This window comes from Micromys minutus (genome assembly GCF_963924665.1).
Source record: "Micromys minutus genome assembly, chromosome: 29".
Classification (NCBI taxonomy): Eukaryota; Metazoa; Chordata; class Mammalia; order Rodentia; family Muridae; genus Micromys; species Micromys minutus.
The window spans coordinates 25,140,972-25,168,811 of record NC_137964.1 but is presented as its reverse complement, the minus strand read 5'-3'; the positions used below and the strand labels follow the sequence as shown (position 1 = coordinate 25,168,811).

The 27,840-nt window shown below is 46.9% G+C and overlaps 1 protein-coding gene across 1 annotated transcript in view; it reads left to right on the top strand.

Annotated features, from left to right (window-relative positions):
- The window catches only part of CFAP251 (cilia and flagella associated protein 251), a gene marked incomplete at both ends in the record, with an annotated part of 68,083 nt that extends 54,639 nt beyond the window's left edge, over window positions 1-13,444 (top strand). The window contains 3 exons of the mRNA XM_080941324.1: window positions 9,968-10,196; window positions 11,887-11,988; window positions 13,332-13,444. Coding sequence (XP_080797450.1) covers window positions 9,968-10,196; window positions 11,887-11,988; window positions 13,332-13,444 — 444 coding nt within the window. The remainder of the gene's footprint in view (window positions 1-9,967; window positions 10,197-11,886; window positions 11,989-13,331) is intronic.
- Between the last annotated feature and the right edge of the window lie 14,396 nt (window positions 13,445-27,840).

Sequence of the window (27,840 nt, the reverse complement as noted above, 5' to 3'; positions counted from 1 at the left end):
TTGACCACTGAACCACACACCCTGCCCAGGGCATGTACTTTTTCTTATGTCCCCCCCCCCCTTTATTTTTTGAAGCTCTCGTAACAAACACACATTGATCTTCACCAGCTTTGTGATTCTAAAGGCTGGGTGTGGCACAGTGACAGGGAATATGTTCCCTAGAACACCAACGTTCTGGAACCGGACAATTGCGCTGCTTGCTTTTGCTGTAGTTCCGCCTACTTTAAAAGTAAACAACTTTACCCTAATATAACACACCACCATCCAGTGCACCTATTCAGAGGGTGCAGTCCATCGGCTTCTGGGTGGTTTATAGAGTTGTATAGGCGTTTGTGCACCCCCAGGATATCATCATCCCCAACGAGATCCCGTCCCTGTTATCAGCCGCTCTCTGCCCCTCCTCCCCCAGCCCTGGCAACTGCCAATCTGTCTTCCATCTGCGCAGCCTTGCCTATTATGATAGTATAAAAATAGATCATACAGTATGTGATATGTCTGGCTTAGTTCACCCGGCATGGCATGTTCAAGATTCATTCAGAATGGAGCACGCACCAGGCCTTGGTTCTTATTTTTTTCTAGACTTTAACTTCTTTGTGTGTTTGAGACAAGGTCTTTCTACACAACCCTGGCTGTCCTGGAACTCATGATGTAGGCCAGGTTGGCCTTGAACTCAGGGACCCACCTGCCTCTGCCACCACGGTGCGCTGGGACTAAAGGTGTGCACCACCACGCCTGCCTAATATCTTTATTTTTTTGTCTTCGATTTTATTTTTGGCCTATTTTTATGTGTGTGAGTATTTTACCTGCATGCCCTTGGACATCATCAGAGGGAATCTGATCCCCCGGAACTGGAGTTAGGGATGGTTGTGAGCCACCATGTGGGTTCTGGGAACTGAGCACGGATCTTCTGCAAGAACAAGACGTGTTCTTAACTGCTCGAACAACCCTCCTGCCTCATTATTCTTTTCTAATTGCTTATACGTGTTTGTGCGTGTCGGTGCACATGCGTGCACATCGGTTCAGTTGCTTAGAGGTCAGAAGGTAGTGCTGTGCGTCCTCTGAAAGAGTAGCAACCACTTATAACTACGGAGCCGTCTCTTCAGCCCTGATGACAGTGACGATGATGGTGATGATGGTGATGGTGGTGATGATGGTGATGGTGGTGATGATGGTGATGGTGGTGATGATGGCGATGGTGGTGATGATGGCGATGGTGGTGACGGTGATGGTGATGGTGGTGATGATGACGATGGTGGCGATGATGGTGATGGTGGTGATGATGGTGATGGTGGTGATGATGGCGATGGTGGTGATGATGGCGATGGTGGTGACGGTGATGGCGGTGGTGGTGATGTTGAGGATGGTAATGATGATGTCACGTAATGATGCTGTTCTTTTTCAGAAAAAAAAATTTTTTTTGATTGATTTGTTTTATTTACCCAAATGAATGTTTTGCCTGTAGGTATGGTGCTGAACCATAGGCATGCTTGGTGCCTATGAAGCTCAGAAGAGGAGGTTAGACCTACTGAAACTAGAGTTCTAGACGGTTGTGAGCCACCATAGAGGCACTCTGAAGTCAGTGTTCCTAACAGCTGAGCCCTCTTTCTGATCCCCTTTAATATTGCTGAAAAATATTCCTGTCAGCGAATTTGCCGCATCTTATTTGCCTACTCCCGAGTTGGTGAGGATTTGGGTGGTTTCTGGCGTAGCCCTCTCCTGAGCAATGCTATCACGGACATCCCTACACAGTTCCCGTGTACGTAGCTTCCCATCTCTCTTGCGCATGTACCAAGGGGCAGAAATGCCTTATTAGGTGAGAGTTTTCTATGTCTGTGGGGTGACTGTCTATCCCTGTTATTTCTTATCTGGAACCAGCATACATCCCGGTGCTTCAGGGTGCCCGAGAACTGATCAGAATTCCAGAGAGTACTAGGCACCTGACCAACTACTCCCGTGGCTTTGGGAAAAGCTGCCGGTCTCGGCACTCAGGCAGGACTGTATCTTTAAATCCTTTACTTGGGCTATATATGGTCCCTCATTAGTCACTTAGTATTAGTGTTTGTTGCCTGCCTGATACATGTCACAATACCATGGTGTAATATGTCACCCTCAAGTTACCGAAAGGCCCCACAGTGGGGACATAGCTGCCAAGAGGTGGCCATACCGCCGCAGAAGCCATCATGGGCTCTGTTTATTCTGGAAAGGCGAACGTTCTCCGCTTCACAAGGGAAGAAGGGTTGGGCAGGGTGCCTGTGGAGCATATGCCATGCCTCAGGTTAGACCCCCAAGACAGTGACAGACGTGTTCCAAAACCTGTGGTTAAAAATAAATCCTGTCCCTGTGGATTGTGAAGAGGTCATTTGGACGTGTGCCATTCTATGTCCAAATGAACAAGCAACAGCCTGTGTGCAGGGAAAGCACCTCATGTTAATTTTTAAAAAGGGGAAAGATGCAGCCATGGGAACTGGGCCCGGTGGCACCCGTCCTCCCAGCACATGAAGGCAGAGGCAGAAGGATCGAACGTTCAAGGTTATTTCCAGTTACAAATAGAGTTTGAGGCTAGCCTGGGCTACCTAGGAGGCCCTCTCTGTAAAAGAAAAACAGATCACTAAAAGTTCGGCATTCTTTGTGACTTCTAGTCCAGCTTCTGTTAAGGTCTTAGGGGACGTGTCCCCAAGATGAGGGAGGGGACGCTCTGTGGTCTTAAGAGCAGAGTGAAGCACGCATAGCAGCAGCTGCGCTGGGAGAGCCTCCAGACACGGGGCACAGAGGATCCGCCTGGCCGTGAATCACCCTCCCCAGTGCACACCTCTGCCCCAGATCAGCGAGAAACCACTGGAGTGGACAACTGGGAGAGGGCGCAGGGTGACGTGACTTCCTTAGGTCAAGGATGGCCCATATTTTATGGTATTTTGTGACAGGAAGAGGGTGCACACTGAGAGGTATGGGGAATCCTCCAGCCCAGTGAGGCCATGACACTCACAAAAGGAAACATGCCGGCCACCCAAAGCTACCTCAGGAAAATAAATGGGAATGGCCCCAGTTCAAGTGTATCAGGTTCCTCTCCACTTAATAGGGAGCTTATAAAACTTAATTATAAAACATGATTCAAAAGTCCCCAGTGGCTTCCCGTGTCTGACAACAGGGATTGGAAGCCAAAGGGCCTTTGGGGTTCAATAATGGGATGAAGGAAAGTTGTTCTGCGGGAGGGACACAGCCCACCAAGAACGGGTCACCCTTGTGTTGCTGGGCCCGGAGTGGCAACACCAACAAGGGACAACGTGCTGTGTGTCTAGATGTTTCAAATGAAATCATTGAAGAAATATTCCACGTCAAGCAAACCAGAGCTGTGTCAGCATGAGAGGCTGAGCCACATGAGCTAGGGAAGGAAGTGGTTACTCCTCCAAATAAGGCTTTTGTGACTCTTTTTTTTTTTTTTTTTTTTTTTTTTGAGATAGTATCTTACTAAATATTCCTAGCTATCCTGAAACTTACTCTGTAGATCAGAAACTCACAGAGATCCTTCTGCCTCTGCCCCTAGATGCTGGGATTAAAGGTGTACACCACCCAGTTGAAGTGTGTGTGTGTGTGTGTGTAAGTGTGTAAGAGGGTGTCAAGTCCCTTGAATAGCTGGAGTCACGGGCAGCTGTGAGCTGCCCGACGTGGGTACTAGAAACTGAACTCCCTACAAGGGCAGCCCGCACTGCTAACCTAGAGGCCTTTCCATTCCCGCTTTTGGGAGTTTTAAGAGAAATTCTTCTATTGCCCATCACTGTCTGCTTCTCCATTCACTCACGTCTTATTTCCGTTTTTCTGAGCAACTCTGTCAGGCTCTGTCTATTCCAGGCAGCCAAGGCGGCAGAGCTGAGGCCGCTGCTGCAGCATCCCAGGTGAACAGACGTAAACCCAAAGGACCATCTCCTCCTCCGCCGCAGCTGCTGCAGCTTCCCATGGGGAAGGGATACAAACCCAAAGGACTCTCTCATCCGCTGCAGCTGCCACCTGCCCTTGCTCTACAGAAAGCCACAGGCTTGGAGCTAACTCTTTCCTGCAGCAATGTCACCTCTGCAGGCCCACCCTTCCCTCCAACCCCCAGTCAAGAATACTGGTTCTAAGCATAGAGCCATCTGAGGACTTGTAAACTAAGTGTATTCTCCCCTCACAACCCCAGAATCACTGAGTTGCAATCCCTCTTGTTAACAAGCCCTCCGGGCCATTTTGGCCTGAGTAGTTTGAGAACTCTGGTGGCCTTAAAAGCTTTTCGACCTCGGCCACACTTCAGATCACCCCGGGGAACTTCTAAATAGTATGTCCCCAAACTAACAAAATCAGGATCTCTGAGCACAAGAAGTTGCTCTCAGACATTGAAAACTCTACAGGATGAAATGGACCACCGCCTCAGCGAATAGTGGACTAGGGTCAGGATACTGTACACAGCCAGGTTGCAGACAACCAGAACATCCCATGCTGAGCATTCTGGCCTCCCAAATCTCTAGAGTCACCTTCGCACCAGGGCATTCAGAAGGCACTGGGAAGGTCACATCCATCCCCACAGTTGTTGTCCTAAGCACGAGCTTCATTTAGATGCAGAACCTTCACTACACCTGCAGAGAGGCTTAGAAAGGAGTCCCCAGGAACCCAAGCTGCTGAGTTAACATTTAGCATCACTATGACATGTGTGTTGCATGATGTGTACATGTGGAGATCAGAGGACAGCACTCAAGAGTCAGCCTCTCACTGGGGGATTGAACTGAAGGAGCTAGGTGTGTGCCACAAGCCCCTTTTCCCACTGAGCCATCTCGCCAGCCTAAGCAGTGATCCTTAGGGAGGAAGAGGTGAATCACCTCCTGAGAGGTTTGTCCTGAGAACTCTCGCTGAAATCTTGGGACTCTCTGATTATGACTCATGCAGACATGTCAACTCCTTTTATCACCAGAGTGAGGAATTGAGTTAAATCACATGTTGGTAATGTATATGTGTTATAACGTATATACTTATTACTTATAAAGTTGATCATATGTCATTAGCACAGAATTATAATTTATATTGTAATTCTACAAATTCTAATTAGAAAGCACATAGGAAAAAAAATAATTACAGCATAATTACTGTGGGTTCAGTCCCTACCCTGGGCAGGCACTTTCCTTGTGTGCTTCAGAACAACCCAGTGCAGGCTGAGGATGTAGCTGAGATGGCAGAGTGCTTACCTAGCAAGCAGGAAGGCCTGGGTTCGGTTCCCAGCACCATGTAAACTAGACACGCCAGCACATGTCAACAAGATCAGCAGTTCAAGGACATCCTCAACTGCATAGTAAGTTTGAGGTCAGCACACGCTACCTGGGATCTGTCTCAAACAACAATTCACGAAAATAAAAGCCAAACTAAACAAAGCAAAAACAGGTCCAATGAATATGCATTAGACTTTGCTCCCCTCTCTCAAGAAATCTCAACATAAGGTATATTAAGAATGCACCAAAGATCCCATGCACAGAGGATGTTGGTGTTAAAACTTGAAGATAGGCAGGTGGTGGTGGCGCACACCTTTAACCCCAGTATGGAAGGCAGAGACAGGTGGATCTCTTGAGTTTGGGGCCGGCAGAGTGAGTTCTAGTACATCCAGGGCTACCCAGAGAAAACAGAAACAAAGAATTTAAAGATCTGTCTGTTCTCTGAAATGATCACTTTACCCTCAAGTAAGTAGTGGTGTGTGTGTGTCTTAACTGTTAAACTTCTCAAAATGTTTGTCATCTTTAAGTGTGAGTATAGGCGTTTCACATGCATGTGTGTTTGGATACTTCCTGTATGTCTGGTATCCACAGAGGCTGGGAAGAGGGTATTAGATCCCCTGGAACGGGAGTTACAGTTCTGAACCACCGTGTGGGTGCTGGGAATCCTGAGTCCTCTGCAAGAACAGCCAGTGCTCTTAGCCAATGAGTCATTTCTCTCCAGCCCCAGCATGGCTACAGTTATTAAAACTGAATGGGGACATGGCGCAGAGGTTAGGAGCCTACAGTAAAAGAAGACCCAGGTTCAGTTCCCAGCACCCACATGGCAGTTCACAGCCCTTAGTAACTACAGTTCTAGGGGATCTAACACTCCTTTCTGGTCCCCCTCAGGCACCAAGCACATGCATAGTGTGCATACGTGACATGCTTTGTAGTATTAAAATTGTACAGCATTAACATGTCAGCTAATACGATAACAGTTTTTAATCTTCAGAAAATCCATGTGGAATCTAACGCACGGTTGTGCAATTGTGTCAAATGTAAACGTCAGCTGTGACAACACTCCGAAACCGTGTCCTCACACGTAGTGTGTGCACAGCTTCGATTACACTTCCTGGGAACCAGTAACGCTGTTTCCCCAAGAGCTGGGGCTGCCAGCATCCAGCAGCTCTCCTTCACACATGGGGAGAAACGGTCACACCTCCTCTGCTCCTCCAACCCGACACGACACGTGTATCTAAGCAGCAAAACTCTGCACGGGAAAGAAAGAATAAAGCCTCCCCTCCTCCAAGGCCGTTAACTGCGCAGGGAACAGCTTGAAAGCAACAGGTCTTCAGCAGTCTAGTGGTTAAGTATGTTTAAAGTAAAAGCAAATAACCCCTGGCTTAGAGACACAGGCTCCAGTCATAAAACTGTATATGCCAGCGAGGAGGGAGAAACGGAAAAATTCAGATGATGTTTCAGCTCAGCGTGCAGCGGGAGGTCTAGGGTATCTTAGGAAAGAGGCACGGGGAGAAATAGAGAGGCGCTGACGATTTTCTTCTTTAGTAAATCCGTGGTTTATAAAAGAAATTAGTAACTTGCTTGAGGCAGTTGGATTGCAAGTTAGGTTGGCAAAAATGAGGACATGACAGCCCATTGTCTTTCATCTTAGTACTCCCGAGGAGAGGCAGGCAGATGTCTGTGAGTTTGGGGTCAGCCTGGTCTAGATGGTGAATTCTGGGCCAGCCAGGGCAACTCAGTGAGACCCCCATCTCAAAAAAAAAAAAATAGAATAATTAAAAAGTAAATGAAAATTAAGATTAAGAACAATAAAGTATCTGGGGCTGGCAAGATGGCTCAGTGGGTGAGGGTGCTTGCTGGCAAATCTGATAATCAAAATTCAATATTTGGGATCCATATTTAACACCAGCAAATAATCCCCATGGTCTCCAAATATGCACAAGTGTGTGTGTGTGTGTGTGTGTGTGTGCACGCGCACGCATGTGCGTACATATGTATATGGGCCAGAAAAGGGCATTATGTCCCCTTGGAGTGAAATGGCAGATGGTCATGAGCTGGCCAGTTGCAGACGCTGGAACAGAACCAGGTCCTCCGTAAGAGCAGCCAGTGCCCCTAACCACTGAGCCATCTCCAGTCCTTTTACCATGCTCTTGACTCCGTTTTGTGTTCTGTGTCTACCATTATGCCCGAGACACACTGTTGATGAACATAGAATGGTAGTAGGGTTTGAACTGAGATGGGGCGTGTAAGTCGTCAAGCCGTAATCCATTCCCAGCCCCCCGCCCCCCCCCCCGTTTTGTCTGCTCTACTCTTCTCTGCCATTTTCTGTATTTAATTTCAGAACCAACCTGTCAGTTTCCACACCAGCAGAAAGGCCAGCTGGAGTTAGGACTCTCATTCGGTTGTTCCCTGGTGGCCCTGAGGGTGGAAGTCAGAGCCTGGGACATGCTAGGCAGGTGGCTGGCCAATCAGTTCTGAGAGCAGAAGCTGTCACACTGTTACAAATTCCCAAGAAAAGTTTCCAAGCTCCAAATTAGGAAATGTTTGAATTAACTTAGGTTTGGTTCCTAACTCCCACACTGTTTTACAGTTTTTGGAGCCTAAGCTTTTTGGTTACAAATTATTTCAAAGAATTTATTGAACATGATGCTCAATAAATACTATGTAAAAATTGCTGGGCTGGTGAAATGGCTCCTCAGGTACATGTAGAATCTACATAGTGTCCACTGTCCTCATGTTCCCTGAGGCATACATGTACCTGTACATACACTACACACACACACACACACACACACACACACACACACAATGTACCCATTTTTAAAAATGAAATGGAATTATTTTCTTGGTAATTCTTTGTGATGTTTAGTGTATGAAATGCGATCGATTTTTTAAAAAGATTTAACACGCACACACACACACACACACACTGTAGCTGTCTTCAGCAGACACACCAGAAGAGGGCACCAGATCTCATTACAGATGGTTGTGAACCACCATGTGGTTGCTGGGAATTGAACTCAGGACCTCTGGAAGAACAGTCAGTGCCCTTAACCACCGAGCCATCTCTCCAGCCCCATAATCAATTTTTATATATTAAACTCTTACTTTTATTTTATGTGTATGAATGTTTTATCTGCATATATGCATGTGACCCATGCGCATGCAGTACCTACTGAAGTCAGAAGGGGGCGTCAGAACTAAAGTTACTAGATGGTTATAAGTCTTCATGTGGGTGATGGTAACCAAGCCTGGGTCCTCTGCAAGATCAATTACAGATTTAAGTGCTGAGCCATTTCTCCACTCCTGATTTTCACAGATTGATATCATACCCTGAAACTTTTTACCAGTTCTAATAGGTTTCAGTAGGTTTTAGTGCATTTCTTAGATTTTTTTTTTTTTTTTTTTTTTGAGACAGACTGTCACTATGTAGCTCTGGCTAGCCTCAAACTCATTTTGTAGACCAGGCTGGCCTCCAACTCAAAGATCTGCCTGCCTCTGCCTCCTGAGTGTTGGGATTAAAGGTGTGCATGCCAATAGCTGGTTGTATACTAACTTTTAAATTTAAATTAAAAAAAAATTTACCAGGATGTGAATCCCATATTTGAGTTTCGCATTGAAATCTGTACTTAAGCCCAAGCTCATTTTAAGATTCTTGTACACTCTGTCCTGGGAAGTACCTTTTTTGTTTGTTTATTGAAACAGACCCTCTCTGCCTATTGGTGGCTGCCTTAGAACATGTTATGTAGGCACAGGTTGGTTGGCTTTGAGTCTAAGGCACACTGTGGCCTCTGTTTCCTGACCACAAGAAAGCAGGTGTGTGCCACTGTGCCTGGCTAGTTTCTGCCTTTAAAACAAATGTGGATGTGTCAGGGTGAAGAAGTGGTTGACAGCCACACTCGGGGTAAAAGGCGACACAGTTGAATAGCATTCATGACCATCTACATGGTATGCATAGTGTGATATTATCAGGCCAGGATAAAATGACACAGACTGAGAGGCTTAAAACATAAGAAATTAGGGGCTGGGGAGATGGCTTGGGTTAAGGGCGCTTGCTGTTTCTCCCTGCAGAGGACCAGAGTTTGGTTCCTGCACCCACACATCAGGTAGCTTGTAACCACATGTGACCCAGCTCCAAGGGATTCAGCGCCCTCTTCTGGCACACACAGGCGTCTGCATTCGTGTGTATACCTATGTAGAGACACACACGTGCATAGAGATACTTTCAAAAGGAAGTCTTTAAAAGATAGTTCATTTTATTTTGACCAGATCCAGTGTCCAGCATGTGCTGAAACCACAGAATGTTGTCCTCTGACAGAATGTACAGTCAGTGTCAGCAGGGCCATACGCTTCCTGTGACAGCTGTCGGGTGACTCCTCCCACATTCTGAAGCTTGCATTCTGTTTCCTGACCTCCGGGAACAGGTGCACAAGGTGTTACATTGTGTTCATCCCCAACTTGTAACTTATAACTAACTGGACATGATGGATGGAAAGCCACCCTGCTCCAGCATGACCTCCTTTTACAGTTACCTCTGCAGTGACCCTATTTCTAATAAGGCCCCCCCTAAGATTAGGACTTCAGCATCCTTCCTGAGGTGGAGAGGACACAATGCAACCCACAAACGCACGTTCCTTTCCAGTTTCCACTAGTGATTAACCAAATATTTTTTTTTTAATAACCAAATATTTGTTTACGTTGACTGTAGCCTTCATTTTCCTCTCTGATGTCTTCTCTAGATTGAGGACATGTTTAATGAAATCAAATTCAGCGAGTACGTGGACACTGGGAAGCTGATCGACAAAATCAACTTGCCAGATTTCCTCAAAGTTTATCTTAACCACAGGCCGCCTTTTGGCAACACCATGGATGGCATCCAGAACAGCTTTGACATCCTTGGTTTCACCAACTCTGAAGGGAAAAAGGCTATCCGGAGAGAGGATTTCCTCAACTTGCTCCTCACTAAAGGTAAGATTAGGCAAGGACATCTGATAGCATGTCTTCCGGCCATGCCCAGCACCCAGAGCCTCCTGAGGGCAGGCAGACACCTTGGGATCTTCATCTGTCACGAGGAACATGCACTCGACAGGGCTTCGACCTTGAGGGTCATCTCGTTCTGTCCTCTTATCTGACAAGGGTGGGCTAATGTGAAGGCCCCTGATCTAGGAGTGAGGAACTTGATTCATGGGCCAGCAAGACGATGCGGTGGGGTGAAGGTATTTGTCACAAAGCCCGATGACCTGAGTTCAACCCCCCCCCCAGACTTGCTTGGTGGAAGAAGTTATACTTTGGTGTCCAAGCACTGGCTTGTATGGTATATGCTCCCCTGCCCACCCACCCACACAGTAAATAAATAAATAAATAAAAATGCAAGAGTGTATTTAAAGAAAAGTGCACAGCACACGCAGCTTCCCCTGACTTCCAGCCCCAGCATGCTCACTTGTTTGTTCTGTGGCCCAAACTGGCCTTCGGATGTCAAGCTTTCATTCTCAGCCTCAGCCTCCCTGAGGCTGTGATTGGAGGTGTAACAGCACCACATCCAGCTCAGCTTGTAAAACAGGGAGGTGTTTGCCAGTTTCTCAGACTCCGTGGGCTGTCACAGGGTCAGGATGAATTCATGATAGCAAGCCACAGTGAATGTTCATGTCTACCTGCAGATGTAAGGGGTTGTCTTGTGCTGTCTTGCAAATCTGACAGACATAGAGTTTTTTTTTTTTTTTAATTTTTATTTTATGTATGTGAGTACACTGTAGCTGTCTTCAGACACACCAGAAGAGGGCATCAGATCCCATTACAGATGGTTGTGAGCCACCATGTGGTTGCTGGGAATTGAAATCAAGACCTCTGGAAGAGGAGTCAGTGCTCTTAACCACTGAGCCATCTCTCTAGCCCGGCATGGAGCTTTTTTAAAATTGCAAACTAGGATAGCTCTGAGAAGAAGAAGCTTGAAGTAAAGTGGAGCCCAACCTTCAGCAAGCCCCAGCACCTTCTCCCCAGCTCTGTAATACCATATAAGGAAGTGCCGTGACAGATGGGACTCCATAGATCACCTTTCTGTCCAGAGACATGGTGGAATACTCATATTTAATTAAGCTAGGGGCTAGCTAGGGGGCTCATCCAGTCATGTGCTTACTATTAAGGACAAGGAACAGAGTTCAGTCTCTAAAACCCACATAGTAGTTGAAGGGAACTCCCAGAACTTGTCTCTGACCTCCACACAAATAAGTGTCTCACACACACACACACACACACACACACACACATACACACACAAACAATAGACAGACAGACAGAACAATTGATCTCCAGCCAAGTGTAGTGATACAACGGTAGTTCTAGCACTTGGGAAGTAGAGGCAGGAAGACCAAAAGTTCCCAATTGGGTTCCAGGCAGAGCTCAGTTGTACAGTGTTTTCCTAACATGCCCAAAGCACCACACAAACCTGACCTGGTGACCGGAATCTGTATCCCCAGTACTTGGGAGGCGGAGGCAGGAGGATCAGGGATTCAAAGGTCATCATCAGCTTTATAGTAAGTTTGGGGCCAGGCTGTGACCCAGCCTCAAAACAAGCAAACAAAAGACCTTCTACTGATTCTCAACCCCAGCACGAGACAGAGCCCAAGACGTAACCAGACTCCCTTTCCGCTCCAATGCCCAGGTGAGCACATGACAGAAGAAGAGATGCTTGACTGTTTTGCAACTCTGTGTGGCCTGACTCCGGAGGGGTGGAAATCAGAGCCCGCAGCCACCAGCAACAAAGGTACTTAGCCTGCCTTTGTCTGGGCGTGTAGCCGCCACTCACGATTTGTTGTAGACTTAAGTGCATCTGTTCCTCCGGACTGATGCAAGCCACTCTCCTCAGACCGCACACACTACAGCGTCAGTCTGCTGGGAATCCCATGAATAAGGGATGATGGAGTTAGTGAGCCGTGGCCTTGCCTGCCGGATGAGAGCATCCATTCCCTCTTTGCCTGTCCTCTTCTGCTTCCTGACCCTGTTCCTTTCTTTACTCCTCTGAGCCATTCTTAATCCTTCTGGTGGATGAGCGTTAGCCAGTCCTGGAGGGTAGAGTGGGCTGACCGTGAGAGAGGAGACTCCTGGGTAGGTTTACAAACTCAGCTGCAAGTTAAAGAAACATTCCTTCTCCTTCTCTTTCCCCAAACTGTCTCTCCTCTCTCCTAGTGTTTGGTTCTCTCTCTCTCTCTCTCTTTCTCCCCCTTTCCCTCCCTCCCTCTCTCCCAAAATTGATTGGTTGATTGATTGATTTGTCTTATGTATCTAAGTCCACTGTAGCTGTCTTTAGACACACCAGAAGAGGGCATCAGATCCCATTACAGATGGTTGTGAGCCACCATGTGGTTGCTGGGAATTGAACTCAGGACCTCTGGAAGAGCAGTCAGTGCTCCTAAACACTGAGCCATCTCTCCAGCCCGAAAACTCCTTTTCTTGATGTACCCCCCAAGAAAGCCCCACCTCTTCCCTAGCCAGTTGTCCCGAAGAGATGTTACTCTCAGGGGCCAATCGAAGCAGTTCTTCCAGCTTGGGCTGGGAAATCTCTGCCAACAAGCCCAGGATAGTTGGTGGTCAGAGTCCACAGCTCCTGAAAAGATGAAAGCAGAGATACCTGGCCCATCTCTCTGCCCCGTCTTCCTTTTATTGCCTAGCCAGGTTTGTGAGGACCTTAGTTAATAGGACTCTACTCCAGGATGATTTTGACCCTTAGCCCAAAGTATCCCCGCCTCCCCCCTTTCCTTTTCTTTCAAGGGTTTGTTTTATGTGGATAGGTGTTTTGCTTGTATGTATATCTGTGCGTGCCTGGTGCCCAGGGAGGTCAGAAGAGGGCACTGGATCCCCTGGAACTAGAGTTACAGACGGTTCTGTAACTGAAGGGAGGTTGAGAATCCAACCCTGGTCCTTGGAAAGAAGAGCAAGTGCTCTTAACTGCTGAGCCGTCTCCCCGGCCCGCCTCCCACTTTCGTTGAATGATGTTCCCTTGGGTTTTTGAGGGCTTGCTCTCATTAGGAACTTCATCACTGGAAAGGCATCCGGTTGTTTTCTTTCTTTTTCTTCTTCTTCTTTTTTTCTTTTTTCTTGCCTGTCTAGCCCCAGAGATCTGCCTCCAAGAAGAACTTCCAGAGGAAATCACTGCAGAAATATTCACGACTGAAATTCTTGGCTTAACCCTTTCCGACAGTTCGGAACAGCTTAATCAGTGACGTCAACAACGAGGTTGGCAGCCCAAAGGGTGCGCGTGCGTGTGTGTGCATTTTCCAAGCGGCGTTCCTCTTTCTGTCCAGGCCCACCCCCACCTTAGCCTTTGGAGCACTTTAGACATTAAAAGCAGATTTCTCTTAGGCGGTGGAGTTTACAAAGTTGAACACTGTCTGTGAAAGAGAAGAATGGGCCCTGCAGCCGGTTCCCCCAGGCCTGAAGGAGCCCCAGCCTCGGCTTGTAAGCTCCACGGGAGCCATAGTCAGCCAGCCATGCCCCGAAACTGGGAGAAGGCGTTCTGGACCCCTGGGAGTGCCAGACTATCTTCCTTCTCGGCAAAACACCCAAGCAGTTGTGCGTAGTCGTGGCAGCAAGCACCACCGGTCATGCTTGACCCCGGTGACAACTGCCAGAAAAAAAAATGCAGAAGCAACTTGGGTCCCACGAGCTGCACGTGGGCCAGAAGCCACCCAGCCCTGGTCCTGAATGATACAGATGACAAATGGCTGCTTTGCCCTGCCCCCACCTCCTGCCAGGCTGCAGTGCTCACAGTGGGCAAACACGGGGGGACATTAGGAGGCATCTCTTAAGTTTGCGGTGATGTCTTGTTCCCGAGCTGTGGCAAGTGAAAGCTACAGTGCGCCTTTATAGGTTTTCTCTCAGTTCTGAGGTCTCTTTCCAGCAAGTGTCCCCCAGCAGTACCTCTCCATCTCACTCAGCCCACTGCCTGCCTACCCCCACCAGGGCCTTCTCAGACAACTGCATTAAGGAAACACTTCTTTGAGAGGGGGTTAAACTTTCTCTTCTTTCTTTTCTTACTTATGTACATTGGTATTTTGCCTAAGTAAAATGTCCGTGCGCGAGTGTCAGATCCCTTGGAACTGGAGTTACAGACAGTTGTGAACCGCCATGTGGGTGCTGGGAATTGAACCCGGGTCCTCTAGAAAAGCAGCCAGTCCTTTTAATTCACCGAGCCAGTCCCTGAAAACAAAGATGAGCCCCAAGGAAACCTTTCGGATCCTCTTAAAGAGCCTTTTTCCTGTGGAGCCCGAGAGAAATGGCACTGCTTGTGTGCCCACGAAACCAAGCCCTCCTTGGGGGCGGGAAGTTGTAAATTTGGCATGGTGAGAGCCTCTTGCACTGTCTGGAATGAAGAGTGAACTGTCTACCCCAAACCAGGCTGTGTCACCGTGACCTTTTGGCAAGCGACAGGAGGCAAAGTTCCAAGCGTGTCACTGGCGCTTTGATACCTGGGCTTACAGTTTGTTCTTTAACACAAAACAATCCAAAACAAACCACAAGCTTACAAGCTTGATTACCATCCCCCCTTCTCTCTCTCTCTCTCCTCTCTCTTCTCTCCTCTCTCTGAGAGAGGGTTTCCCCATGTAGCCCTTGCTGTTCCCGCTGTTCTGGACTCGATTTGTAGACCAGGGTGGCCTTGAATTCACAGGCATCTGCCTGGCTCCTCCTCTTGAGTGCTGGGATTAAGAGCATGCACCACCCTACCCAGCTAGAAACACAAGCTTTATGAACCAGTTTTGTAGCTGCTAAGGGTCTAGAGATATATTACCAGGCTAGTTGCAAATAACTTGTTCCCTTAAAAACCAAAACCGGCATCGGGCACAGCCTGGACACCAACTGGGGCTTTTCTTTATCAAATCTGGTATCTTCTAATTTTGCAGTTCAGGACTACATATATTGCAGTGGTTGTAAAAAAAAAAAAAAAAAAAAACAACTGTCATGTCACCTGAATTCACCAGGGCTGGTGTCACCCTCAGAGGCAAGCTGGGGTGACCTCTCCATGCTTGGCTAGCCAGAGAGTAGGAAAGCCAAAATAGCCAAGGACATCAGAATCAATGGTGGTACCCCTCTCTTCCTGCCACAGTCTGGCCAAGCGGTCTTTCCACCTGGGGACACTTCTAGCAAGTGAGTTGCTTTTGTTTGACCAAGCCAGAGTCAGTCACGGAGCACTTGAATAAAGGAGGGGACAGGCCAGCACCAGCACCTTGGCCCACCGGTCCTAGGAATGGGGACAGTGCTGAGTGGCTCGGACTCTTCTGTACGAGGATACCAAAGCTGTGACATGAAAGCCATGGCAAAGTGACAGAAGACTGTGTGTCTAAGAGCTCAAGCATTGAGACCAAAGGACAAAATCCTGAACACTGAAAACATTACCAGAATGTTCCTTTGAAAAATGAGGCTTCGGCTAGCAGACCATGTGTCACTATGAGATAGTGAATTCACAGATCAGTGGTAGTTAAGTGGTCTTCCAAAATCACCTCTCCCCAGCCCACCACCTATCCACAGCCAGCACTGAGGATGGGGCGGGGCGGGGCGGGGCGGGGCCGGGGCTGCACAGCATTTTGCCTAGAAACCCAGGGACTTGGTCCCTGGTCCGGTTCTGATGTTCATTAGGTACCAGTGTGCCCTTGGGTGTGGCTAAGCCCTTAACCTGGGTTTCCTCCTGGGATTGCTCCTGGGGAGGTTGTGAGGAGTAGAAGACACAGAACAAGCGAAGCATTCCTGGCTCAGGGTATTGCTCCCTATATGACAACAGCTATTATTACCACAGGCGGAGACTGTAGCAGAGAACTGAAAAGTTGCTTGACAGGAATGAACTCCTGAAACTAGGATTTGAGCATCACAACACACTCAGACACGGGTCTCTGCTTACTTAGAGCCTGACTTCTCAGTATTTGTAGAGCAACTGAGTACACACAAAACTTCTTTTTTGAGACAGGGTTTCTTTGTGCAGCCTGGCTGTCCTGAAACTTCCTCTGTAGAACAGGCTGGCCTCGAACTCATAAGAGTTCCAACTGCCTCTGCCTCCCAGGTGCTGGGATTAAAGCCTTTATTATTTTTTAGCTTTCAGGTAGATTTTGATGAAGCTGAGGATGGCCTTGAACTCCTGACTCTGCTGTATGTATGCACTGACACTGTCTCTGGGGATATGAGAATAAACATCTCAGCCCAGACAGAGACCAGAATCAGGAAAGTACCAAATTCCAACCTGGTGAACAGTGAGTTTTATTGGGATGACTCACAGGAGCATGAATGAGGGGTTACTTATGGATACAGAAATGCCTCAAAGACCGCTGCATCATCAAAGTCCACCCCAGCATGGGCGACACCTCACAATCTGGGAACCTAGAGCCCACTGCACAGCCCACAGGCAGCTCCACAGGCTGGATAGTATCTCTTCAAGGGAGCTAAGTTGGTCTAAGCCTCTTTCATCCTCTTTCATCTGAGAGTTCTTCTCAGTATGACTCAGAGTTCATATACACTTGGGAAGGGAGGGGCCTAGTGAAGTTGGTCAGTTTCAGGGACTTCCTAAAGCCTCTGAGTTGTTTTCTTCCTGAGCCTAAGAAGCTTCCTTGCAGGACGGATGGCAAGTCTCACCTTCATCTGGACCATTCCGTGTCTTAGTAAACTTCCCTCCGGCATGGTTTTGTGTTGGAGGAAATTGCTAAAACCAAGTGCTGGGATTTAAGCCTTGTGCTGCCACCCACACCCAGTTCTTCAAACTCCTTTAATAGCTTCTGGCTTCAAGTAAATGAATGCCAGGTCCTCCCAACCCTCTACCTCAGGGGTGGTGAATTCTTCAATGGGATCCAAAGTAAATACTGAACTCTCCAAGGCCAGTGCTCTCTCTCTCTCTCTTGCTCTCAGTTCCTTAGACCTTAGGTTGCAGGGCAAACATAACCATGGACAGGCAGCAAAAAAGGGCCATGCCAGTGAACCAACCCAGGCTTAGTCACAGTCACCAGAATTTGGACTCTGGTTCCCTTGTATGACATCATTTACATCTTAATGTTTTTCAACCATTTTAAAAACAAAGTATGTCTTAGCTTGCAGACTGTAAAGAAGCAGACTATAGCCTTGGTTTGCTGTAGTTTTTCCCTTTCTGTTCTGCCTTATAGGCCAAGTCATTCACCCTGACAGATTATCACAACTTCACAGAATCTATACAAAGTATCTGACTCAGCCTGGTGTGGTGGCACAGGCCTATAATCATAGCACTTAGGAGGATCAGAAGTCCAAGGTCATCCTTGTCTACATAGTGAGTTTGAGGCCGGCCTGGGCCACACAAGACTGGGTCTTTAAAGGAATAAATATATGGAAAGGCAATACTTGCCCGTATCCTTTGAAAGATGTTAAGGTTGTGACAAGCAAGGAAAGACCGAGTCACAAAAGCCAGATGTAGCATGGCCACCTGGATCGTCTGAACACATAGCCTGGAAATCCCAGGTGAATGAAAGGAACTCACCATTTTGTTAATGATGGGACACCCAGCAGTCATTCAGAGGCTTTTAGGAACCTACCATGGTTCTCCCTGTAAGATGCTCACACCAGGGAAGCTGGTGAAGGTCGGTGGGGGTCCTCTGCACTGTCTTCCATTGCCTCTAAATCGAAAATCATTTTAAAAGGTGGGGGAGGGGCTTTTAATTTTGCTGCACTACAAACCAAACTCAAGAGTATTGTCCATGCTAAGCAAATGCTTTGCCACCGAGCCGCGCCCCTGGCCTCTACAAAAGATGCCGTTTAGAAAGTGGCATCTACACCACGGCTGCCTTTGACGCTGCCTCCAATGTCTTTCTCTGGTGAACGTTACTGAGATCACCACACCCACCACACCAGATGCCCTGACTCTCTGACTATCCCAGCCAGTCCTCTGCAGGCTTGTTGCAGACCAAAATGGTTTTCTTTGAAACATTTGTATCCTCCAGCGGGAGTTCCAGTTACAGGGATTTGGGGTGTGAGCATGCTCTCTAAGGATTTGACTAGCAAGTCCCTGAAGGCTCCTGTTTCACAACCTTCTGAGGTAAACAGAGGGCCTTGGGAACCAGTGTCAAGTTAGTACCCTATGTACATGGGATTTAACCATCCTCTGTTATCTCTGCTTGCAAGAATACAGAGGAGAAAGAAGGGATCGGGGAGCTGGCATTTGGGTACACATTTGTAATCCCAGCAGTCAGGAGGCAGAGCCAAACAGACTGCCGGAGCGTGCCACATGTAGGCAGCAACTTTTGTGGCACCAGATTTTGCCTGGAACTGGAGTTACAGATGGTTGTGAGCTACCATGTGGGCGCTGGGAACTAAACCCAGGTCCTCTGGAAGAGCAGTCAGTGCTCTGAACTGAATTGGAAACTTTCAGGTTCTTTGGAAAGTCGGTTGGGTGGCATTTTGCTGGGGTGAACACGTGAAGGAACATTCCATTAAAGTGGACACAGGCGTGAAAGGCTAAGGCTGACTCGTGAAGGAATGTTTTGCTGAAGCAGACACAGGAGAGAGGATGTTCTGCTAAAGCAAGCTCATGAAAGACCATGTGATGAAGGATTCCTGGCTAACAACACACATGTATTGGTCCACCTTACACTGCGTAGTTGAGCTGCATTTGTTGGGACTCCATAGAGAGAAACGCACCAAGAGAGTCTGGTGGTGGTGTGCTGCAGTTTCTTGCCACTTCTGAAGACTGGGGCTGATGGGATGCACGTGCTGAGGTAAAACGCATGCTGAGGAAGGCACGTGGAGGACACGTGGAGGACACGTGGTGTTTGGAGGCTATAAATAGGACCCCATGGAGTGATGGGCAGGGAGCTTGGCTGGGACAGCTAGCTGTGCACCATTTGTGAGTCTCAAATCTCCGCTGGTCTTCACTTCCCGAGAGACGCACAGCCGAGAACGTCTCCTGGTGTTCCTCCTGGTCCCTCCTGCTGCCTCCATCCAAGGCTGAGGCCCGGCTGTCTCTGCTAGATCATGTCACCACTGTTGCTAACCGGACTCCACCGAACTGGACTGCGGTGTATCCGTGAGGTGTTTGTGAGTGGATCGCGCTGCCGCTGCTGACCTGTGAACTGAACTGTGGACTTCCAGACAACACAGACGGGAGTTGCTCCAAAGAACCTTTCTAAACAGGTCCACTTCCCCCAAATATTTCCTTTTCCACTCCCTCTGGTGGGTGGTGAGCTGCAAGGGAGGATAAAGTGTTTAGGAACAGTCATGAAAAATAAGGTTTGAAAAAATTTAAAATTATACTTAACCACTGAGCCAGCCATCTCTCCAGCCCAAACCTAGGGCTTCACACATTCTGGGCAGACTCCTTACAACAGAACTCCACCCCAACCCCTCATGTCTTCATTCGTAAGCCAAGAACAAAGAGCTTCACCTGTTTATCCAACCCCACATGTTTACTATACACTAGAGACTTCGCTGTAGGTAGCTGTCCCCAGAGGAGCATCTGTCCTCTATGAATAAAGGCAGGTGTGGCTCTGGCCTCCTAGGAGCAAGTGCTAAACATACAAAGTCCCACTTTCGCTGGAAGACTAGAGGGAAGGTCTGGGTCCCAGGAGACAGACATCAGAGAGGATTATGTTTTGGAGAAACTGGTCAGGGTGAGCCATGTAGAAACAGCACAGCCTGTCAAAGGAACTGTGTGTCCCAAAGCAAGAGGCTTTTGAGGCGCACATGGGGGCGGGAGAGAGGGAGAGACAGATCTTGCTGAAGTTATGAGGTTTTCTCTCAGGTGAATGACATAGGAAAATGGCTATAAATGTGGATCAGCTTGTGACAGTGTGCACGTGTGCGCAGCCTCTGAGATGTTATGGGCATGGTGCTCTCAGAGTTCCTTCCCTGGTGCCTTGTCCTTTGGTTTGTGGGTCTTCCTGTGACTGAACAAGAGTGTTTTCATACACAGAAGGGGAGGGAAGAACAGAGACTACCAAATGTCAGAAGTGGAGGATTGCACTCTCTCTTACTGCATCTTTTCTTTCTTTCTTTCTTTCTTTCTTTCTTTCTTTCTTTCTTTCTTTCTTTCTTTCTTTTTATGAGGGGAGGGATACACACATGCTGAGGTACATGTATGAAGGTCAGAGGACAACTTGCAGGAGTCTGTGGTATCCTTCTACCATGTGGGTTTTGGGGATCAGACTCAGGCCACCAGGATTGGAAGTAAACAGCTCTACCTGCCGGGCCATCTTGCAGGACCCATTCTTATTTCTTCATCAGCAAAGAGCCTGGAGGTGGGACAAGCTGTTACTCCGGAGATCTAGGGGGAAAAAAATGTTGCAAGTGGTGACAACCCCGAAGCTGATGTGTTCGTGTGTGAAACGAAATCGAGGTCAAAACTCAAGAGTTGTTCAGCCCCACGCCCATAGGTCTTGAGTCCTTGAAGGATACCTATTCATCCTTTCAAGGTTACCAGGGATACCAGCATTGAAGGTGATGCTGGGATTTGAATCTAAGACCTTGAACATCCTAAATGCTATACCACTAAGCCCTAACTGAAAACTTTTTCATTTATTTTTTGTTTGTTTGTTCCGTTTTGTTTACCATGCTGGGGATAGAAGCCAGGGCCGAGTTTGCAACCTATAGATGCCCAAGTGAACAATGGCCCAGTGTCAGCCACTCTGTGCTACAATGTGTCAGAAAGGCCTGGTCCTTGCCATAAGAAAGTTACTTTACTGAGAAACAGGCCAGTGTAAGACCCGTGATCAGGACAGGGACACTGCAGAGGAGGAAGGGAAAGGAGAAGAAAGTACATAAATGATGTCCTAGGCAGACAGTTGAATGGGACAACCAGATGACTGAAAGATCACAAGTCTGTATGGGGGCGTGGCTAAGGACAGAGGAGGCAGCAGGTTGCATTACAGGTCTCCAGTAGTAAACCAAGAAGGCTAAGCCAGGTGGCGGTGGCCACAGAGCCTTTGATCCCAGCACTTGGGAGGCAGAGCAGGCAGATCTCTGAGTTCCAGGCCGGTCCACCGAGTGAGCTCCAGGCTGGATAAGGATGCAGGATCTATCTCAAAAACAAAAAATTATATATATATATATATATATACACACACACACACATAAATGCATACAGAGAGAATATCCAATAAAATAATTTTTAAAAAATGAAATAAAGGCTAGGTTGGATTAAAATGGAGGGGGGAGGAGGATCAAATTTGCATTAGGGAGGCAGAGGGCCACATGGGAGCTAGTCAGGGAGAGGGAAATAGGGAAATGTGCGGAAAAGTTATACAGTGATTTATGATTATGATATGATTAAATGTGAGTTGCATAGTTCAGAAAAACAAAGGATTGTGTTGGAAGCGCTGCTCAGAAAGAATAAACGAGGCTTAACAAGATGAAGGGGCAGCTGAGTGCGTATCGACCATGCCCTCTGATCTGCGGTAACAGAAGGTGGCTCTGGTTAGCTTAAGTGGAAAGGGACTTTATTGAAAGGCCGTCAGGTAATTGAGAGAATCCATGGAGAGGCAAGCTCTGATCACGGGCAGGACCACTAGTGGGCATATAACCTTCCAGTCCCCACGGGCTCTCCAAAGGCCGTGTCTCCCACGAGGCATTTCTCTTCTACCTCGGTGTCGGTCTTCTAAGGTGAAAATCAAAAGCCGAGTGTGGGCTAGCACGATGGCTCAGCAGGTCACCATGCCAGATGACAATCTGAGTCTGAGCCCATGACCACCACACTTGAACATTGTCCTCTGGCCTACACACGCACACACGCGCGCGCGCACACACACACACACACAACACAATCCACGCACTGAATATTTTAAAAAACCCAAAAGCTGAGTACAGTGGTACACACAAGCACTCAGGTGACAGGAGGCAGCAGAACTGCCTCGTTTGAGGTCAGCCAGGTCAAGCAAGACCCCGTGTAACACCAGCAAACAAGCCGCCTTAGGTGAAAGAGCCCCGCAGTAACAAGTTTTGATGAGGAGGTAGGTATCAATCCTCATTGCTGATGGCGTATAAGAAGGCCCTGCTTTGGAAAGTGGTTTGGAGGTCCCTGAAAATGGGTAGCGTAAACTTTCCATCTGACCCGTCCATTCTTTTCTCAGGCAAGGCGCCAAACAAAAGGGAATTCTCCACACAAAGCCATACACTAACAGTAAATAGCATCATTCACGACACACAAAAGATTGGAGCCAGGCAGTGTGCCGCAAACAAGAGGATGAATGCTGACGTGTTCACATAATCAGATATTGTTTAATGTTTTTTCATTCGAGCTATAAAAAGACATCCCAGTACATGCTACAGCGTGGAAAAGCCCTCAGCACATGCTAGATAACCCATCCAGGCTTAATGTACAGTTTGGGGGTTTTGTTTTTTGAGACGGGGTGTCGCTATGGAGTTTGGGGCGTTGTGGGTTGGGAAAGGGAACTAATGGGGACCATAGAAAGCTGTGGGATTTTTTCCCAGGAATATCTTTCTACCATTTTAAACACACAGCCCTAATGTGGAAAACGAATAAGAATTAAAAAAAAAAGAATAAAAAAAATAAAGAAACATTAAATAAATAAAATATTAAATAAATAAATGGCAATTCCCCCTCCTCTAATTCTAGTACTTGAGAGTCAGAGGCAGGCAGATGTCTATGAGTTCGAATCCAGCCTGGTCTATAGAGTGAGTTCTAGGATAATCATGGCTACACAGAGAAACCCTGTCTTGAAAAACCAAAACCAAATAGCAATAATAGTGATAAAGTATCTCTTTTAGATATTTTGTCAGAGTTATGGGAAACTTTTTTTTTTTGAGACAGGGTCTCACTCTGTAGCCCAGGCTAGCCTGGACCTCAGAGATCTGCCTGCCTCTGCCTCCTGAGTGCTGGGATCAAAGGCGTGCACCACCATGTCCAAGGTGTTCAATACTAACACAAGCTATATGCAGTGTCATCATGGCGTCACATAAGGACTAGGCCAGCCTGGGCTATAATGTGTATGAGAAAAGAAAAAAAATCAACTCCTAAACAGGGCTGGGTGCCATCCCTAAGACTGAAACTCCCAGCTTCAGGGAAATGGGTCCCTGTAGTGAGCCCCATCTCCCAGAACCAAGGGTTTATCCAGAACTAGGGAGGATGCTCAGATGTGAGAAAGCCACACCCAAGAGGCTCCAGAAGAAGTCTGGTGGCTTTCTAGATTTCTGACTTTAGAATGGACTGGTCCTAGCGGAGCTGAGTGGAAGAGCACCTGCCTAGCATGGGAGACCCTGTGACACGACACAAGGCAACTCTGTTTTGAGACATGGTCTCACCACATAGACCCGGCTGGTCTCAGATTCACAGAGAACTCACTTCTGCCTCTTGAGTATAGGGATTCAAGGTGTACCCCACCATGCGTGGCAATGGTGTCTTTGTAGAGGTTTGGGCTTTACTCCAAGTCAGTAGGTCATGACCAGACTGTCTGAGTTTAATCCTTCAGTGTTAGAGGAGAATTTTGGATGTTATTTCACGTTGAACACATTAATCTACCTTTCTTCCCACCACCCCCACTTCTCTGACAGGATGTCATGTACCCCAGGCTAGCCTCTAGCTCATTACACAATCGAGGATGACCTTGAACTTGTGATCCTTCTACCTCCACCCCAAATGCTGGTTAGTACTGCAGGCCTCTGTCCGAAGGCCCTGCTTGGTGTTTGCTCTCTGTAAAAGGAGGGAGACAACCTCAACTGGGTCAGCTTCCTTAGCAATATATCCTTTATGCCTCTGTTTCAAAACAAGACAATATTGAACTATACGACTGGAACATTGTCCTCAACTCCCTCACTCCCACCCTGCACCCAACACACACACACACACACACACACACACACACACTTTGTTGGGCCTGGCTAAAGCCCTGCTCCCCAAACCACAGAGTACCTCTGTCTCTGAAAGCCACACTACTGTGGTGAGTTGCTAGGCTGCACAGAGCACTGACGCTAGGCCTGCAGTTCCCTCCCAATTACACATCTCCGTTCCAGAGATGGAAACCTCCTCCACCCCGCAGTGGTGAACCAGCCCCCACCCTGGAGGGATGCCTAACACCAGGCATGGACTCAAGAGTTGAATTTAGCAACCCAGGGAAGAGGAGCATTTAACTTCAGTCCCCTGGGTGGGGCTTCATGATGCCAGCCATCATATGGGTCCTATATTCAGCAAATGCTTCCTGGTATATAAAACACTTAAGGAGAAACTGTGTGTCCCATCCTCATAAGAACCTCATAAGTTCTTTAAGTTGTATCTTCATTTCAAAGATAAGACTAGGGATTCTAAAGATGTTTGACACTGGCTGTGACAAACTTCCATTATCCTGAGGTCATCTTGTACTCTTAACCTGTCTGGGATGCTAATGTTGGTGGAGAACTTGACTTGTAGTGTTTCTGGTCCATAGTTAGACTAACAACCTTCAAGATGAAAGCTTCAAAAGAGCTAAGAGGATCCAGGTATGTTGATAAATTGTAGTGGTGAATTAGTTAAACCACTTTAGCTCCAGGCCAGTCTCCCCTGGGAGCAGGCACTACGCCTGACCAACAGTTCCAGAAACACCCAGGTGCACACCACACACACACACACACACACACACACACACACACACACACACACACACACGAGCCAGCTAATTTGGATATGCATTGACTAACTCAATAGCTGGGCACTTCTAAACCTCCCCCTCAGCTAGCAAACACTCCCCTCCAGTATTCCTGAGTTTTAATATCTTTTAAAATCTGTATTTCATCTCTGCTACGCCCAACCCTAGGGCCACTTTCCCCGATTCTTCTATGTCAGGGAGCTGAAATAAGACAAAGCTTTAGAACCAATCCCCAACAGTACCTGGTATCTCAGGACTCAGTAGTCATTACAAGTTTGAGCCCAGCCTGAGCTGTATGGTAAGTCCCTGTTTCTAGAGAGAAAAACAAAAACAAAGCAAGTCTTTGAGGGCCTGCAAGATGGCTCAACTTGCAAAGCTACCTGTCACCAACCCTGACAAACCTGACAATCTGAGTTTGATGGCCAGCACCCATGTATTAGTAGGAGAGAACCAACATGGTATGTGGATATCCCCCGGTAAGTAATACAAGATGTAGAAGAAAGTATTCGGAAACATCTTAAAGACAAGACAGCAGTTATGTAGGTGGTTCTCAGCCTGTGGATGGCCACCCTTTTGGGGGTAGAATGACCCTTATGACCCTTTCACAGGAGTCACCTAAGACCATTAGAAAGCAGATGTTTGTATTATAGTTTATAACACTAGCAAAATTACAGTTACAAAGTAGCAACAAAAATAATTTTATGGTTGGGGGGTCTCCACAACAGGAGTAACTGCACTGAAGGTCACAGGCAGCCTTAGGAAGGCTGAGAACCACTGAGTTAGGTGGACTGGAACTAGGGTGAATGACACTCCAACAGGAACACGGACATCTCATCCTGCCGTACCTCCTAGTTTTGACATGTTTCCTTTTTGTTTAGAAACTAGTAGTTCCTATAATCAAGCCCACATAGATACGACCTTACATATTTAATATAGTGCCATCCCTGTATAGATGGGGAAAATTAATGTTTCTACACCAATATAGCTGTTCATTTCTGTAATGCCAGCTCAACAGTAAACAGGATTGCTTTTTTCTAAAGTTGGTAGCACAGCTGAAAATGCCCAAGAATTCAATATATATATATGATATATATATATGATATATATATAATACTTCACATTATATATGAGATATATGATATGTATGATCTGTCAGGCATTAATTGAAGCAACATTTTTTTTTCAGGATCTGTAGTCATCTGTACAAAATAGAGTCATCTAGCATGGTCCATAAAAAAAAAAAAAAAAAAAAAGAGCAAGAAGATCCCATTACAGCACAGTTCTGTTACTGTTGTGGTAGCATCTGCATGTGTGAACCTGACTGTGAATGAAAATTAAATCTAAATATGGTGACTCATGCTCGAAATTCTAGTGAAGGTGCAAGGGTCAGGAGTTCAAGGCTATCCTCAGCTACTTAGTAAGTCTGACGCTAGCCTGAGCTGTACAAGACCCTGTAGGAGGGAAGGAGGAGGAAGATGAGGATGAAGAAGTGGGGGGGAAAGGGAGAAGAAATAATACAGTGTCTGACCTAGTTAAAGAGAGCTAGGCAAATAACAAAGAAATACGACACTATAAAAAAGACCCAGTATCATCAGACAGAAACTATAAGAACAACCGAGTTTTGTTGAAAGAAGCTTAAAGATAGCTGCTGGGAGGGGACTGGGAAAACGACATACTAGATTTATAAAGAACATTTGTAGAAAGCTTTATGGTTTAATCAGGGATCAAAAACATAAATACCTTCAGGGGATAGACAGCAACCCAAAGTCAGGCGGTTTCGTGGAGCAAACCAGTCATCTGAGCAGCTTGAAAGGCAAAGGCTGCCTCTGCAGCACTCTGGCTGGGTCTAATGGATTTGGATTTTTTTTTTTTTTTAAATAATAGTCAAATTCCTGTAACCCCACATCAGCCATTATGAACATTTTTCTCCCTTTCCCATTTTCACGAGTGTGCGTGTGTATGGTCTGCATGTGTGCACACACGGTTGCATGCATGGTGCAGGCACACATGTACATGGGAGTGCATGAATGTAGAGGCCAATCCATGTCTGGATCATCCTCTATCTGGCTTACTTACCGAGGCAGACTGGCTCAATCAAATCCTGTAAGTATGGCCAACCTCACTAGCCAGCTTGTGTTGAGGAATCACCCGTCCACCAAAACTTTCTGTGAGATCTGGGAATCTGAACTCCGGGTCTTTGTGCTTTTGTGGCAAGTGTCTAACCACTGAGTCCTGTGCCTGATTCACTGTAACCATTTTAAAGTACAATTCAGGGACATCATGGGACATTCATGTCTACATAGGTCCAGAAAACTTTCTTCATTACAAAAAAAAAAAAAAGCCCCCAAACCAAAAAACATTGGCCATTATCCCCTCCCCCGCCCCTGCTTCTGCTTGGTCTAGATAATTCCTGTAAGTGGGGGTCATACAGTCTTTGTCCTTGCATGCCTTTATCATTCTACTTAGCATGTTTTCATGCGTGGATAGCGGTATTGGTATTCCTTATCATGGGTGGATAATCACACTGTTTGAAAAGACATCCCTTCATCAATTTCTACTTGGATTTTTAAATATTCTTATATTTCATTTAGTGTGTGTGTGTGTGTGTGCATATGTGTGTGTATTCATGCACATGTGGTATGTAAACATATGGTGACCAGAGGACAACTTTCATGAGTCCTTTTTTCCACAGCGTGGATTCTGAGAATTGAACTCTAGTCTTCAGGCTTGGCGGCAAACACATTTACTAAGCCATCTGTGTGGATTTCTGATATATCTTATTTTAAAATTATATACATATATTCATATATATATATATATATATATATATATCCACAAATATTCTGTGTGGTAACTGTGGTATAGCACTTGCCTAGCATGCACAGTTCCTGCACTAAACAAAAATTGACTCCCTGGGGTCCAAACACATATCGGATGGTCAGATCTAGAGGGCCCAAATATGAGACTTCTGATTTATGGCACATTTTTTCAGTTCATCACAGAATGGTTCTTTGACATATTTATGGTTTTTGTGTTGTTGTTGTTTG